A 17,669-nucleotide genomic window follows, 5' to 3' on the forward strand; every position below is an offset into this window, starting at 1 on the left:
TTGAGATATTTATTCAAATAATAAATACGATGTAATTGTTATGATTATTGAATTTGTGTACGTGTTTAATGTTAATGAAATTAAATATTTATTGCCGCTTTAATTAATGTCTTCCGAGCTACTGTCAAATCAATACGTTACGCCCCGGCATGTTCCGTCTTTGGTCGGGGTGTGACAGTGTTTTACTCACTCAAACTTGTGTTGACAAAATATATCTATTTTATACACATATGCATAGATTGAATTGATTGCAAGATTTGGAAGAGATTTAAATGTTGCCTTAAGTTAGAAGAACATTATCAAGACAAAAATTTATCAAGATTCAAATTTGCACTTATTTGTTTTTGTTTTAATGATTTGTACTTTGTCATTTGAATTTGTTTGGATTATTTGAATATGTAATTAAACTTAATAGATATTGCCATTTTCAAATTATTGAATGATAATACCTTGAGAGCTGTAAACATTCATTTCGCGCCTCGGCATTTCCGACTTAGGTTGGGGTGTGACAATATTTCATCTTCTTCCATGGCCAATCCCTATATACCAAACCCGATCTTATTTTCAAAAATTCTAAATTAATGTTACATGATTTACAAAAAAAACATTGGGCTTTTGTTATGGGGATCAAAACGAGTCGAATGATGTCAGTTACCTCGAATGATACACAATTAATGAGGGTGAACTTTGCCGGAAACAACGGCGACGACACGCCAGTTAGGTTTTGAATGAGGAGAGAGAGACGGTATAATGATATTAGGGAGAATGGAGACGAGGTGCCGGTTTCCGGAAGGGATCCGGCGTGATGTGACCGGAGAAGAAGGTTCACGTAAGCAAATCACTAACGGAGTTAACATCTGTTGATACATAGCTAGGCCTTTTTTTTAACTATTGATACACTCATACTTCTCCTGCATGGAATTTTGTGAAATTCAACTCTCAAATAACCACCATGAACGCATACAATCGATACAATCCAAACGATTCTAATGTATACCGCCTTGAATTTGATCTTTCGAATATCACCCCCGGTTGAAACTAAGAAGCTCCTCCCAATAAAGAACCCGAAGTGGTTCCCAAAAAGGAATAGTATAAAAGAAATAAAATAATACGTAACACTGTAAGAAAACGTTTATATAAATATAAATTAGACCTTAGAATAATAACTAACATCAGCTCAAGTTTGAATCATCATCGTTATCCAACCACACATGTTGTAACTGAGATGGTGGTTTGTGACGATGGGGCATGAGTGATAACTAGGGGAGGCAAATGTGACCCATTGGGTTGAATGAGTTGTATCACAATGTATATAATGTGTCATAATGGGTCAAACTAAAAAAGTAAAATGATTTAAACGGGTCAAAACGGGTTGAAATTTATCAAGTTTTTTTTTATGGAACGAGAAAAAAGAAGGAAAAGTTTTTAGTACTTTTACTTTTTTATTTTTAGATTTATATTTCAAGTTATGACTTTTTACTTATATTTTTTGAATTTTTTAGTGAGGGGTTTTTGAAATGGGTCAAAATGGGTTGAGCTTTCAAAAACCCACTTTGACCCATTTCAAAAAGCCCTCACTAAAAAATTCAAAAAAAAAATAAGTAAAAAATCATAACTCGAAAAATAAATCAAAAAGTAAAAATACTAAAAAGTTTCATCCGTTTTTCTCGTTCCATAAAAAAAAAACTTGAGAAATTTCAACCCGTTTTGACCCGTTTCAATCATTTTCTTTTTTCAGTTTGACCCATTGTAACCCATTATATACATTGTGATACAACTCATTCAACCCAATGAGTCACATTTGCCACCCGTGATAACACTTGGTAGATTGGGGTTGGTGATGGTGGTGGCAACCGGTAGATGGCTGTGGTAGCAAAGCCTAAGGTGGCAAAGGTAGGGATGTTGGAAGATATTATCGAGTAACCAATAGATGATGCCCGTAATGATAAATTTTATATTTTTATAACTTTTGGGAAAATTTATAAGTCACAACATAAACAATCCCAAACAACTTTTAAATTAAACTTAATAAGTTATAAGTGGATTAACATAAGCCATCCGAAACACATTATACATTTCAAATCAAGGGCTTTTGAGTTGTGGAATGCTGTGACCATTTGAGTCACAAACTTCAAATGGGAAAGATTAGCGGTTGATGTGATATGATAGATATAGATTCCAAACGGAGCAAGGTCCGTTGACTTTGCAGTGGTCAACTTGTGCAGGTGCAGTCACATCAATCAAGCATATGAAATTATCCACTGTTTCGGTGGTTTTCGTTATTTTTCGTTAACATTGAATTGAATAATGTTAGCAGATAAGTCCAGAATCTCCTGAGCCACACACTAGTTACTACTAAAACCAATCAATCAATCTCCATCGACGGCGGTTAATGGCGCGTGTCTCAGATATCTATCTTTTCTTCTACAACTCCCTTCAAGCTTTCGGATGGTACTATACTATCAACCTCCTCAATTTCACTTTACTCTTTATTTCAACACCACACTACTATACTAACCAAAACACACTCATTGCAGGGCAATTGCTTTGTTCAGAATCTCAGTTTACTTCTTCTCTACAAACTCGGTCAACGGCGGCTACGCTTCGGCAGGAGAGCCAATATGTAAGGCATTTTATCAAACACTTGGTGTGCACGTTCATTCTCCAGAATTCGACTAAATTTTACGATAATCTTTGTTTATCTGAGCAAGCGCCTTCGTCATTTCTGATTTTTCAACTTTATTAGCGACAAAATGTGTCTTTCTTGAAATCTAATGACTTGAAATGATCTTGATTGTTCTTTGATAGGCTTGTTGCAGAGTCTTGCTTTCATTGAAGTCATCCATGGAGCTTTAGGTACGTCCCCGAGAACAATATAAGTGCTAAAACCATGGTTGTAAACTGATGTGGGGAGATCAAAAGTTTACCAAATAATGATGAAATGAGTTATGGAATTACAAGAGTTTAAAATTAATATTTATGTCTTTTGGTTTAATCATTAGAAGCTCAATGGTTTTCTGTTTCTTTTAAATACTTGAGATTTGTAATGTAAAAAAATAAGGTTTGGAATATATGAAAAAATCATTTCCTCTCTATCACAGTGTGTGTTAGTGTTTGAAAGACCTAATTATCGGTATTCTTTGTGAATCAACGATAGTTGGAAGAGTTGATCCCGGTATTCGTGTGAATCAACAGGTTCAATTATTTATCTTATTTACGATCTACGTCTTTTTTTGGAAGTTTTGGGAAGTACTTCACGAGTATTCTTAGAATCAACGTGTTTGACTTCCAATTTTATCACCACGCTACGTCATAAACGTTTCGCCTAGGCGCCGATTAATCCCTATTTGATCAAAATTGAAAATTTTATATACAAATTTAGTATATATATATATTATATGTTTATTTGAAAACGTACATGTAAATTTTAATTTGATTAATCACCGGTCCCTACCCCACCTGCCTAACTAGCGCCTAGCGAGTTCTACAGCATAGGATTTGAATTGAAAGTTCTAGTGTTCTTTTTAAGGTATTGTTCCTAGTGGATTTATCTTCCCACTGATGCAATGGGGAGGAAGAACACATTTTCTGCTTGCAATTGTTCGTCAATTACACGAGGTCTGTATTCTTTTTCAGGCATCTTGTTTAGCTTAATTATATCATATACAAGAATGAGAAATTAAAGTGATATAAATATTTGATCTTGACCGTTTTAACTAATATCTTTTGCTGCTTCATATAGGTTCAAGAATTGCCTGCAGTTCTCATAACATTTGTTGCTTGGTGTTGCATTGAGGTAAATTTACCCTTTTGGTTACAAACTTACAATACATCTTTTGAAGCTAATTTCATTAGGGTAAACGAGGACTTTTGACCAAATTCATGGAAACAGATAATTAGGTACCCGTTCTATGCGTTGAGCTGCTTGGGTAGCTGCCCCTATTTCCTTACCTACCTCAGGTTCGGTTCTGTTCGGTCCATCTCATTTGACTTAGAAACACTTTGGTCACTGAAATTTATTCTTTAGTTGAGGAAATAAAGATTGTTGCAATTTTGTTAGGTACACAGTTTTCATTGTGATCTACCCAATTGGAGTTGTGGGTGAAAGTAAGTGGTTTATGTGTTATCCTTATGACAGTTTTCCAATATGTGCACATTGTGTATACTGATCAACTTATTATATAATCTTGTTTTGAATTGATATTACTAAATAGTGTGGATCATGTACCGATCACTCCCGGTTATTATGGAGAAAAACCTTTATGCAGATTATTTTGCTGCCTTTCCTTTTAGCTATTATACGTTTGTCAAGGTATCTTATTATATGTTGAGATATTTTGCTCTACCCCACAACACTTAGTCTAAATGAAAACATTTTGAAATTTTGTTTATCCAGGCGGTTCTTATTTGCTATCCGATTCTATGGTTGCAAATGTATCTTTATTTGTTCAAACAACGGCGTTCGAAGCTATATCCACGCAGTGAAAAAGTCAAAAAGAGAAAATGAAGATCCAACAGTTAACTTAAGAAAACTGTCGTGATAACTTGGATTCTTTCTGCATATTTTTTTAAACCTATTTGGCTGTTTGTATTTAGATGATTAGGTCTATTTGTGTATTATAAACTACGTACCCTTTAGACATCTCCACTTCCGGATGAATCATAATTCAGATATTTTCACATTCACATATTAAACATCTGTTTATATTCTCTGATTATTCAAAATTTTCCAAATGACATGTGTTGGGCGTTGTAATCTCATATATCAGGTCATTCTCATCTGGCTCGGCTTGGCTCTTGAACAACACTAATCAATGGATACACTAAAGTATCATTAGTATTATTAAATATGCAACAATCATTACACTAAAGTATACTCATAACAAGTGTAGCTGTGTAGTGTAATTAACAATGCATACACACACTATTAGTGTTTGCATCACTGAATTATTATCATCAATAATGCATGCATAAAAGATATACTAAAATATTATTAGTAACTCATGTATTGTAATCATCAATGCATACAATATACTTTTAAAGTTTCACTTATTTACAATATAACTTTGTTTTGGGTTGACATATCTAGCACGTGTAAAAGATAAGTCGTGTTCATGTTGACTGGTTTAACCTGTTTAGTTAAAAATGTCAACCCACTAACCATTTATGACCTATTTAACCCATTTTTGTTAACAAACCATCTACCCGATAAACACGTTTACAACTTAATTATAACCCGCAAACCTGTTTGACATGCTAAGATAAATGGATTAACCTTGTCATGTATGAGTTACACAATGTTTATAGGTATAAAAATTTTATAAGTTATTTGCATAATAAAAGCAACAAGGAGATTGAATGGGTTTTTAACATTATTGTAACCCAGTCCCACATCGGATGGATGATGAAGCATTGGAGGGGACTAGATGTATAAAATGTGAGCAAGGGCATCTGATTACTCACTTACCTGGACGGGGTCAATGGGTGATCAAGAAGGCCCATGGCCTAGGTTGATGACCTCCATTGCACTTAGGAGGGGTGTCTGCCTAAGGTCGGCCCAAGTGGTTGTGCCTATGTCATAATTTGTGGCAGCGGAGGCCTGCGTTCGCGAGGCCTCTGCCAATTCCTAAGTTAAATGTTCTATTGTTGTCTGTTAACGTTCCCGGTGAGTGATCCATCTAGCTACACTGTAGGGCCTATGTCATAATTTGTGGCAGCGGAGGCTTGTGTTCGCGCGGCCTCTACCAATTCCTAAGTTAAATGTTTTATTGTTGTCTGTTTACGTTCCCTTTGAGTGATCCATCTAGCTACACTGTATGAAAACTGATCTGTTACTGTCGAATACAATCGAATGGGTGTGTATTCGGATCTTGTTATAAATAAATTATTTTTATTTAAGCTTGACTGTTTGTCCTAGTTATCAATCATGTGTGCAAGTGCATCTAGTTACCGTCTTTCTGCATTTTGATGATTGTTTTTGTGTTCTAGTTTGTATCTTGTAGATGACGCCCACAAGGTGTTCCCGAAAATGCCACATTTAACATCTAACTCGGATTTTCATCATTATAACTCTGATCATAGCCAAAGCAGTACAGAACATTCTAGGTAACAGAGAGCTGATGTTTGAACTTGTAGATGTTATTACTTCTTTTAACATTTAACTATCTTTAATGGTCGAGTCAAGAGTGCATTGGTTTGTGCATTCTTGGTGTATTTAAATTTGTTCAAACCAGGAGTTGTTTACTAATATATATATATATTTTTCTTTTGTAATTTCTTTATCTAGGCTGTTCTTATCTGCTATTCATTTCTATGGTTGCAACTGTATCTTTATTTGTTCAAGTAACGCGCTCAAAACTCTATCCATGCAGTGAGAAGGAGAAGAAGAAGAGAAAATGAAGATCCAGCAGTTAAAGAAAACTGAGGTGATAATTTAAATCCCCTCTGCACATCAATCTATGTGGCTGTTTGTATCTAGATGACTAGATCTACTTGTGTATTACGCTATGCACCCTTTAGACCATCTATCCTTCCAGATGAATCATAATCCAACTATTTTCACATTTATGTTATTAAACATCTCTTTCTATTATCTTTGTGTTCTTATGTTGAAAATATTGTGCATATACATGTTAGTCCTTGTAATCTTTAATCCCCCTAGCTTGGACTCTTGGAGGGAGGAACTGGGACGTTGGGTTTGTTTTCTTTCAAGTCATATACAAGGTATAGCCTTGTTGCAAACCAAAGACCATTTAGAAAATCTGGACCATAATCGAACAATAACAGATTAAACGAGAACAATAAAAATGACAAACATCGAATAGTAGATTGAATAAGAGTTACATAACAATCGTAGACAAAAGACGAATAACATATATCAAATTCTACAATCTACACCAAGTGTACACCAATGCAATGCGGCAATGCTTACATTAAAATGTCACCAGTCATGCATGCATCAATGCTAGGAGTGTCCAAATAGGCCACGATTTGAAGCTTGCTAGAAAAAAAGATCGGAAACTGCTCGCTCAAAATTGGCTCGGTTTGTAAACGAGTTGAGCTCAAGCCAAAGTTGGCTCATTTGTTAGGTCACTTGTTGGTTCATTTGTTTGACTTGCTTAAATTACCCCCAATATTAAATATTTAATAGTCCAAGTAAAAACAAAAAAACGTTTAATATTTTAACACTAACTCAGCCAGAAGTATTAAAGGAATGGCCATAGAAATGGGCGATCATATTCTTCTTCTAACTTCTAACAATAAAAATTAGCCCAAGCGAGTAGGGTCTATCTTTAAGAACCGAGTTGAGACAAACTGGATCGTTTTTTAAATTGATCCAAGTTTGAATTCTCCCCGGCTCGTGAACAACACTAATGACTAAATGCATGCACTGAAGTATCATTAGTATTATTAGACTAAAACATGTAACAAGCTAACAATCATTACACTAAATTACAACGTTAACAAGTGTAACTTAAATGATATTTTTATAACAATCCTTTTCGACATTAAAGCGTCATCTATAATACATGCATAAAGATGTATACTAAAATATTATTAGTTACACTTGTAGTGTAATCATCAATGCACACAATATACTATTAAAGTTTCACTTATTTTTATTAACGCCACCTCATTTTTCAGCACCTGAAATAAGTTTTAATTTTATTTATTTATAAAAAATGCCATCACATGGTATCTTGGAGATCGATGTTCTATACGTACTTGTTAGTGCTTCTCATCTCACTTTTAGGTGATTCTTATTTAAAGCCATCCGTGCTACAGAAATTGATAAATGGTTTTATCATCTTGACGTATGAATCATTGAGGTGTTGCTTATTTATTTATTTATTTTAAATAGAAACAAAGAATTCATTAATGAAATTTGAACTTGAATGTGCAATTTAAGAAACTTTTAGCTTATAAAGTTTGCAAAGAATCTTGCTCGATTACATAAGAAAACAAAATTCTTGTTTATTTGTTTCTATGATACAAAATACTGATTACAAGACGCCCTGCTTGCGGTGCGCGCATATAATGTATATATGTGTGAACCCTCGGGTGGGCAAAAGTAAAATTGCACTAATTTTGACGTTATTTTACTAATCTCGTGAAAATAACGTTAAAAGTGGCGGAAGGTTAATCAGGCATCATGTGGTGGCGTTGATAGCCGAAAGACAAGGGCACATGCACCGATCAGCCGGTGTCCCGATGATTGAGTGCTATGTGCCTTATGTCCAAGGCTTGATGCAAAACTACTATCGAGCCGGGGGTCTCACCGGAAGCAGCCTCTCTATCCCTATGGGGTAGAGGTAAGGCTGTCTACATCTTACTCTCCTCAGACCCTACCATAGCATTGCTATTGGTGGGATATACTGAGTACGATGATGATGATGATGATGATGATGATGAAAATACTGATTACAAGCCCTTTATTAGCCTTGCTCTCATTTTAATAGTATATATGAATAAGATAAAACATCTTGTGGCTGTAATTCAGTGGTAAGAATTCTACGTTGTGGCTGTGGAGACCTGGGGCTCGAATCCCAGCAGCCACAGTCAACCTTTTTACTTTTTATGATTTTTCCATTTAAATATTTTGTTATTATAATTTGAAATTGCGGGGTACACATGTCACGTATCTCTGCACCAGTTCGAATCCATTTCACTACGTTTTTCTTCATTTTATTTTTTTTTGGCTAAATTAAAACTTGAAAGTTAACCCTAATTTCTTCAGCAGTTCAACGACAGAAGACAATTTCCAAACAACACCTTCGACGCCACTGTGCTTGTGATTGTGAGGTAAAGCCTCAATTCTTTTCATTCATAGTTATTATGCTTATGACTTGTACTCATTCTTCAATGAGATAATAATGAAAAAAATAAATGTGTTTAATTCACATCAAACTTAACAAGAGTGATACTTATTCTTCCAACATGAATTCAGCTTTGGTAAACTGTAATTTATTAGAACTTGAATTAAACAGTACCCAAACACCTCCTATTTGGCTGCTTTTAAGAATCATACGAGTTTAAATAAACCAGACAATATCATAATTGCTTGTATTGGTTATATTAACAATAGATAGGTGATACATGAATACAGAGGAGAAAGACCTAAATTATTAATTGGGAATTTGTTGTGTTTTTGAATCACAGAATGCTGGTATACACACACACACACACACACTTTCTGAGCTTCCATTAGAAAAACCATAAAGTCATGTCCGTTTTCCGCAAGCCACACTGTAATTACACTCTCCTTCGCCATTATCACAAACAGAGACCTCACAAACCAACCAAATTACTCAAACCAATCCCTTTCATCGCCGACCTCAAAGACATTCGAAACCCCGATGAACTTCTTTCTGTTTTCCATGATCACTGCGAAACCGGCAGTTTTAAACACGATTACCCATCTTACTCCTCCCTCATCTACAAGCTTGCCCGTAAAAGAAACTTTGAAGCAGTCGATACCCTTCTTCAACAACTCCAGCTTTACAACGTTAAATGCAAAGAAGCTTTGTTCATTGGGTTGATGCAGCATTACGGGAAGTCCGGTTATGTCGATAGAGCGATTGAATTGTTTCGGAGAATGCCGTCGTTTGATTGCTACCGTTCGTCGCAGTCGTTGAATGCAATTCTCAATACTTTGCTTGAGAATGGGAGGTTTGATGATGCAGATGAGATGTTTAAGAGCTGCTCGAAGATGGACTTTCGACCTAATGCGGTGTCGTTTAATATCATGATTAAACGATGGCTTGGAAAGGGAGAGTGGGACGGTGCACGTAAGGTGTTCGATGAAATGCTTGAGAGAGAAGTTGAACCCACTGTTGTAACTTATAATTGTCAAATTGGATTTTGGAGCAAAAAAGGCGAGTTTACCAAGGCTAAGCGGTTGTTTGATGAGATGATTAGCAAAGGGAAGAAACCGAATGCTGTATCGTATGCTTTGTTAATGGAGGTGTTGTGTTCAACGGGTAAGTTTAAGGAAGCCAAAAAGATGATGTTTGATATGGAGTACCAAGGCTGTAAACCGCGGCTTGTAAATTATGGAGTTTTAATGAATGATCTTGCGAAAAGGGGAAATTTTGATGAAGCTAGAAGTTTGCTTCTTGAATTAAAGAAAAGGCGAATTAAACCGGATGTTGTAATGTATAATATACTGATAAATTATCTATGTAAAGAGAGTAAAGTTGAAGAAGCCTACAAGATGTTAGTTGAGATGCAGGTTAATGGTTTTGAGCCAAATGCAGCCACATATAGAACGATAGTTGATGGTTATTGTAACAATGGGAAATTTGATGAGGGCTTGAGGGTTCTAAACGCAATGTTAACGAGTAGGCATTGTGCGCGGCTGGAAACCTTTTGTTGTTTAATTATTGGTTTGGTTAATAATGGGAAGGTGGACGATGCTTGCTTTGTTATGGGGGAGATGATGAAAAGACGAATGAGTCCTGATTTGTCGTCATGGGAAGCGTTGGTCACTAGTACTTGTCTTGGGGATGAAAGGGCCTGTTTGCTTGTGTCGGAAGCGGTCTCGTCAAGCGTATAGGTCAATTTATTTCGTGCAACTTTACCGAACAATTAAATGTACACAAACACTTTGAACGAACATGTTTTTTTTTGCTCGTTAAGAAAAAAAACTTGTTCGTACCTTTTTTTATGCTTGTTCGTTAATGCGCTAACGAACAATATGCTATCGAACACAAAGGGACATGGAGGAACATGATAAATTTAAACCAAAAATCCAACATTCTTAAACATAAGCATCAATATTAGGGGTGTAAACAATTCAAGCCTCCTGTGAGCTACTTGAGATTGGCTCGCTATTCGCTAGAATCGAGTCGAGCTTAAACGAGCAGTCCGAACTCGAGCCTAAAAATAAGCGAGCCTGAGCTTTACTTATAGGCTCGAGTAGACTTGCAAGCTTAAAGGAGCCTGTAATTTATAAGAATTTATTGTATATATTAAATATGTATCTATATAAGATCATGATAACAATAACTGATTAATACGTAATATGCTATATATATTACGAGCTCGGGCTTTATAAATAGAGTTAGAAACGAGTCGAGCTCGAGTTCTTGTATGTTAAAACAAGCTGAGCTTGAAAGCTGGGCTCGACTGGTCTCGTACACCCCAAAAAAATAAAAAAATCATTAGACAATTTGATTATTCATAAAAGATGTCAAATTAACATCAATTGATCAGCAATTCAATATCCAACTATTCTAACCTCAAGATTGTTTCATATTAATAATGCATTTTGTACGTATTTACTTAATTCTAGTTCATCAATTCTTTACTATTAATAAAACAATTTAGAATGTTTGAATTAAAGAACACAAGTTTAGTTGGCTAACTCTAATGGCACCTACTCCATGTTATCAACTTCACCATTTTTGAATCCTCTATTCTTTTTGTGTATAAATACACACATCTTCCATCATTCAAACACCATCACATCCAACAATATCCACCTAATCATTCACTTGATCAAACTTTCCTTATGGCAGCCTCTACCTTCACTTATTTTACACTACTCTCCCTCCTTTTCCTAGCCACCACCTTCCCTTTAACCACCTCGGCTCGTACCCTAGTCGAGGAAACAGAGGAGACCGAACCCATCGCCCCCGTGGTTGCACCTGAAGAAGGTGCTGATGTCACCCCCTTGGGTGCCATACCACCTAACCCGGCTACTAGCACCGCTGGCGTGATACCCGTCGAAGGCCCTGACCACACACTGACCTTTTTCATGCATGATATTCTTGGCGGGTCCAATCCCTCGGCTAAAGCTGTCACGGGAGCCGTGACCAACCCGGCTGTCAATGGTCAGGTCCCGTTTGCAAAACCAAACGGTGCCAATCTCCCGGTTAACAACGGAGTCCCACAAGACAACAAAAACAATGGGATTCTCAACAATAATAATCTCCCGTTCCTAACCGGCCTAGGCGGGACCACCTCAAACGTTTTCCAAAACAATAACAATAACAACAATAATAACTTCAACAACAACAACGTGTTTGCGGCCATTAACGGGGGACAGTTACCTCAAGGTAACGCCTTACAACAGTTTATGTTCGGGACATTGACCGTGATCGATGACGAGTTGACTGAAGGACACGAGCTCGGGTCCGGTTTGATTGGGAAGGCTCAAGGGTTCTATGTATCGAGCTCCATCGATGGCAAGAGTCAAACAATGGCGTTCACGGTGATGTTCATGCATGGGAGTTACATTGATAGTTTGAGTTTTATGGGGGTTCACCGGAGCGCTGTGGCGGAGTCTCAGCTGGCGGTGATGGGCGGCACCGGTAAGTATGTGAATGCGAAGGGACATGCTGTGGTGAAGACTTTCCAGGGTACAAACCAGGAGAACAATGATGGCACAGAGACACTACTTCAGTTTACTGTGTATCTTGCTTATTAGTTTGTTTTAAGGTTGTGGGTTTGTTTGGTTTGTGATTCTCATATTTATGTGATTTTTGTAAGAAATGTGTGAAAATTTACAAAGAATTTATGTTTTGTCATTTGCAATTTCTGTTGAAATACATATTAACTGATCTAATATATAACGGTGTTACAAATTAAGTTTGAAAATCATTAAACCAGACATTAAGGTTTAACAAAATGAAAACCAAAAGCAGTCGAAAGGGTGGATAACATGTTAAATTAACAGTTATTTTTAAAATGAGTCATGGGTTGATTTGGGCTGGCTAGCCCATTGGGTCAAATAATCCTATGTTGTTATCGTAACTTCGTAAGTATTAGGTGCGCAATTCCTGACAAGAGGCGTACAAATCGGGTTTTTTGAATACCCGGGTTTGGGTATAGAACCGGGTTCAGGTATGACCGTGTATTGGTAAAAATCGGGTCGGGTTCGGATAGGGTATAGAACCGAGTATTCTAAAACCGGGTATTTGAATACCCTATTATAGGGTATTGAAAAAACCCTATTTACGGTTTTATTCGGGTTTTCTTCCGGGTATAGATTGGATTTTTTTTAAAATTTTGCACTTTTTAGGGGTATTTTTCGAGTATTTTTAAGGTATTTTTCGGGTATAAATCGGGTGTTTGAAATACCCGGTTTCGGGTATTGGAAAACCCGGTTCCGGGTATGGAACCGGTTCGGGTTTTCGGGTATTACCGGGTACAAGTCGGATCCGGTTCGGGTTTGGGTTTTAGTGCCAAAATGCATACCTTATCCATACCCTACGGGTAGGGTCGAGTATGAGTTCGGGTATTTAAAACCCGGGTATTAAAAAAACCGGTTCCGGTTTTTATTTCGGGTCCGATTCCGTGTTCGGGTTTTTTGTGCACCTCTACCTGACACATCTTGAAATGATATGAATACGACATGAAAAAATACAGGTTCTATATCGGCTAACACGACTCGTTTTATTAAACACGCCACCCAAAACACCACCAGTTTATAATTGCATTAACCTCGAACATGACCTGATTAATAAGTAGGTTAACTTGTCAACCCGTTTAAAAGGTTTCAAAAATATGTGTAAATATATTTTGGAGACGGAAAAATGTTATTATTTGAAGTAATTTTTTTCTATTTGACGTTTTTCTTTAATTATTAACTTTTGAAAGTCATTTTAATCATTTCATTAACTCTTCATCTCCAACATATTTATTTGGTAAGTTAAACTACTAATCCTCCAATTATTTCATTCGCTTCTTTTAAGGGCTGTCCGTAGTGGTGACGTGTTGTGGCCGATGGGGGCGAATACTATTTATCGCCGTTCAAACAAATAATAATAATATAATAATATGTTTGTTAGTAAATTGACCGTTGAATGATCATAACAATTATTTTTTTTTGAACTTAATATTTTCAACCATTTTCACTATTTCATATACAAACTCAAATAGATACCAAACCAATTCAATCATTTTCACCATTTCATACTTCTTCATCAATACAAAACCTATTTTCGTTAAGTTTTTTTTCAAAATGGATTTCCTGAACTCTTTCGACATTTGGGATCAACTAATTGAAGATATAAAGAATATTCATCAGATGAACCAACCGTTGTTGGAGGAGGAGGAAGAGGTCATGAGCGCAATGCGGGTCATCACCAATAAGATAGCGTCTGACTCTACTAGTTCTTCGTCAATCCGTAGGCGATCGTATATCCTTCGAGATAGTCTGGATGCGAACGATTGTTTGATGAAGGTATACTTCAACGACAAACCTAGATTCGACGACGTTACGTTTCAACATCATTTTCATATTTCTAGACATTTATTTTGCGCATCGCAGGAGATTTGGAGTGGGAGTATACGTATTTTCAACAAATACCCCGACACAAGAGAATATTTAGGATTCACCGCCATCCAAAAGTGTATTTCGGCGCCATGTATCCTCACATACGGCAACACGACCGACATCAACGACAAGTATTTAAAGATGGCTGAGAAAACGACGCGAGACTCGTTGGAGAATTTATGCATTGGTGTAATTTAAATTGTTTAAACGTATTGTGTTAAATTGTTTATATTAATTGTTAGATATTTTTTAATAAATTATTTTTATAGGAATAATACAATTATACGGTGGTCTTTATCTGGGGATTCCAACTTCAAACGACCTAACTCGCATATACAATGTACATGAAAGCAAACATTCTTTTCCCGACATGATCGGTAGTATAGATTGCATGCATTGGGTGTAGGCCAATTGTTCAACCGTATGGCGAGGTCAATACACTCGTGGTGACCATGGAGTACCAACGGCTAGTTTTCAAGCCATTTGTTCACACGACCTTTGGATTTGGTCGGCTTACTTTGGCTCCATCAGATCCAACGACATAAACGTTCTCAACATGTCACCCGTGCTAGAGTATTACATGAGCCGTAGCGGACCGGTCTTACCCTTTTATGCCAACAGTACCTAATATCGTCACAGATACTATTTGGGAGTTGGGATATATCCGGAGTACTCGATCATCGTCAAAATGTTTTAAGACCTGATTGAAAAAAGGGAATACTTTAAGAAGAAACAAGAGTCCGCGCGAAAGGATATCGTGAGGTGTTTCGGGGTTCTAGAAAAACTTTGAAATTATGTGAAAACCCCATGTCGTGTATGGTTGATGGCAAAAATAAGCGATGACATGTATACGTGTATCATATTGCATATTATTATTTTAGAAGACATGGGCAGAGCAATATAACAACACTATACCAGGGATCGTTCCAGAACAACTCCCTGAAGCAACCGAAGAACAACGAACACGAAACATTCATGAGCTCACATCAAGTGAGATACGTAACCAACTTAAGGCGGATTAGGTTCAACACATTTGGGATAATCGTCCCGTTGAAGTCGAAGACGAGGAGGAGGACGAGGAGGAGGACGAAGACGAAGACGAAGACGAAGACGAGGAGGAGGACGAAGACGAAGATGACGAATAAATTAGTATTTTTATATTTATTTTACGTTTTATTTTTTGGTATGTCTTTTATTTTGTTTATAATTTATTTTTCTTTTATTTAATAAATTAATGGTTTTTGTATTTGTTTAATTTTTTTATATAAAGAAAATAATAAAAAAAGATGACATGGCAAAGGTTGGGATACAACACCATTACACCCAAAAAACAAAAACTTAATCCTTGCTGACTGGGCGTCACGTGTCGCAGCTTGCCCCTTTTTGTAGCCCATCCCCCACACAAGTATATTTGGTTGAGATATTTTAGGAGCTTCTAGCTTTAGGGTTTTAAGAAAAAGCTCATACTCAACTAAAAGTATTATTTAGTTCAAAGAACTTGCTTTTAGGTTAAAAGAAAAAACTTAAAGCTTGAAGATTTTACTATTAGTGTTTAGAAAAAGCTATAAGTTTTTAGTATTTTAAATTACTTAAACAACCTTCTAAAATAAGTACATGTACTATTATTTTTTAGTTATGCACATTTTGATCATATTATACATTTTATTAAAAGCTCCAGCTACTTTGCAAAACATCTAGGTATGTTTGGCAGGAAGTTTTTAGGAGCTTCAAGCTTTAAACTTTTAAGAAAAATCTCATACTCAATTAAAAGTCTTGTTTGGTTCAAGGAGCTTGAAGTTTTTAGGTCAGGAGAAAAAGCTTTAAACTTCTACTAGTATTTTAATTTACTTAAAGAACCTTTTAAAATATATATATTTACTATTATTATTTTTAGTTATGCCTATTTTAGTAATTTTATACGTTTTATTAAAAGCTTCAGTTACTCTGCCAAACATCTAAATATATCTAAAAAGCTACAACTACCAGCCACTAGCTTCCAGCCACCAGCTAGCAGCTTCCAGCTATAGCTACAGCTACCAGCTAGTTTTGCCAAACATACCCCTAAATATATTTAAAAAGCTACAGCTACCAACTTCAAGCCATCAACCACCAGCCTCCAGCTACAGTTACCAGCTAATTTTGCCAAACATAACCATAGCCTAATATCAAACTAAATATATAAACCCACGTTTGAATTTGAGAATGATTTGATAAAATGGCACATATTTAACCACATAATATCTGCGTATTCCCTTTTAGAATTCTTTCAACTAAGAAAATAATAAAGGATATCGTTATTAGTTCTCAGTGAACATTTATGAGTTAGCCATAAAACTATATATGTTCCTCAACTTTATCCATATTGATTATACAAGCTGCAAACTTCAATCAATCACTTTCATCCAATAAAGACAAAGTAGATAATTTGATAAGCCAATGACTTTTTCTGTATTTTAGAATACGGTTAACCAACATGTTAATTAACTAATCGATTATGATAAATTAGATCGGATTTTACAGTTTTTTCTTCTAAAGTACCTCGATGTGACATGAGTTTGAAAGGGGTTCAAGAATCAATTTTTTGTTTATAAGGGCTAAAATCACTTATTTTGGCTTTTTTACCCGATACTGTAGGGTGGATCTCGAAAGATTTGAAAGATCTCCCTCCAAGCCATACATACGACTTTCATCTAATACGGCTTTCTGCAGAATTCTGTATTGCCCAAAGTGAAACAAAGCATGCAACCAGTGGCCGTCCAACCATTTTCGTGGCCTAAAGCGAATAAAAAAATCCAAGTCCTTATTATAAAGAAATTGGGTTCGTACTTTTCATTTTTGTATAATATCCGTTTCATATTTAATTAGATGAATAAGTTAAGTTAAATATAAAATTAAAATAGTTTCATTTCTCTCTGCACTCTAACATAGGCTAATACTTGACAATTTTAAATTTCTCTTAAAAGAAAACAAATAAAACATAAATGTGTTGAAAAACAATATGAAAGTAATTTGATTGAAATATATTGAAAAAACATCTTGTGGATAACACCTCATACATTGGACATATTGAACATGGAGATCTATTAATTATAATGCTCGTATATAATCTTAATTTTGAAAAAAAAAATTAATGTCATAACTAATATAATGTTAAAATTTAATCTTCTAAATTTGAAACAATTTTTGCTAGAATTGAGAAGTATTTGAAGTAATAGTAAAATTATTGAATTAATCCTTTTATTTAAACAAATAAATGTAATTGAATTTGGAATTATGGGTCATTGAGCTGATTAAAAATATATATATATATATTTTAAAACAAGGAAAGGATTCGATCCTTTTACGTACACACCAGAAAAAGGAACTTGACCCCTACACCAGACTAACT

The 17,669-nt window shown here is 35.6% G+C and overlaps 2 protein-coding genes, 1 non-coding gene and 1 pseudogene across 4 annotated transcripts; all 4 read left to right on the forward strand.

The window, feature by feature from the left end:
- The first annotated feature begins 2,327 nt into the window (after window positions 1–2,327).
- LOC143634521 (uncharacterized) lies at window positions 2,328–6,382 on the forward strand. 2 transcript variants are annotated; one of them, XM_077102576.1, is made up of 9 exons: window positions 2,328–2,451; window positions 2,538–2,623; window positions 2,809–2,856; window positions 3,530–3,618; window positions 3,743–3,796; window positions 3,893–3,960; window positions 4,061–4,107; window positions 4,215–4,312; window positions 6,287–6,382. In XM_077102576.1, exons 1-9 carry the CDS (start codon window positions 2,393–2,395, stop codon window positions 6,344–6,346), a joined length of 609 nt encoding a protein of 202 aa, XP_076958691.1. In that variant the 5' UTR covers window positions 2,328–2,392; the 3' UTR covers window positions 6,347–6,382. The 2 variants fall into 2 exon arrangements, with proteins under 2 accessions (XP_076958691.1, XP_076958690.1); XM_077102575.1 differs by lacking the exon at window positions 6,287–6,382 and adding an exon at window positions 4,397–4,672.
- On the forward strand, window positions 5,460–5,620 carry LOC143634527 (U1 spliceosomal RNA). The gene has a single exon (XR_013153872.1). It is a non-coding gene; the product is annotated as a U1 spliceosomal RNA (small nuclear RNA).
- A 2,820-nt stretch (window positions 6,383–9,202) lies between the features above and the next one.
- On the forward strand, window positions 9,203–10,807 carry LOC143634520 (uncharacterized). The gene has a single exon (XM_077102574.1). It carries the CDS (start codon window positions 9,224–9,226, stop codon window positions 10,553–10,555), a length of 1,332 nt encoding a protein of 443 aa, XP_076958689.1. The 5' UTR covers window positions 9,203–9,223; the 3' UTR covers window positions 10,556–10,807.
- Window positions 10,808–11,249: 442 nt separating this feature from the next.
- Window positions 11,250–12,519, forward strand: LOC143634506 (dirigent protein 25 pseudogene; annotated as a pseudogene).
- The last annotated feature ends 5,150 nt before the right edge of the window (window positions 12,520–17,669 follow it).

The sequence above is a fragment of the Bidens hawaiensis genome, unplaced genomic scaffold, assembly GCF_021521415.1.
Source record: "Bidens hawaiensis isolate Kalapana, Puna unplaced genomic scaffold, B.hawaiensis_p1.1 tig00007072_1, whole genome shotgun sequence".
Lineage (NCBI taxonomy): Eukaryota > Viridiplantae > Streptophyta > Magnoliopsida > Asterales > Asteraceae > Bidens > Bidens hawaiensis.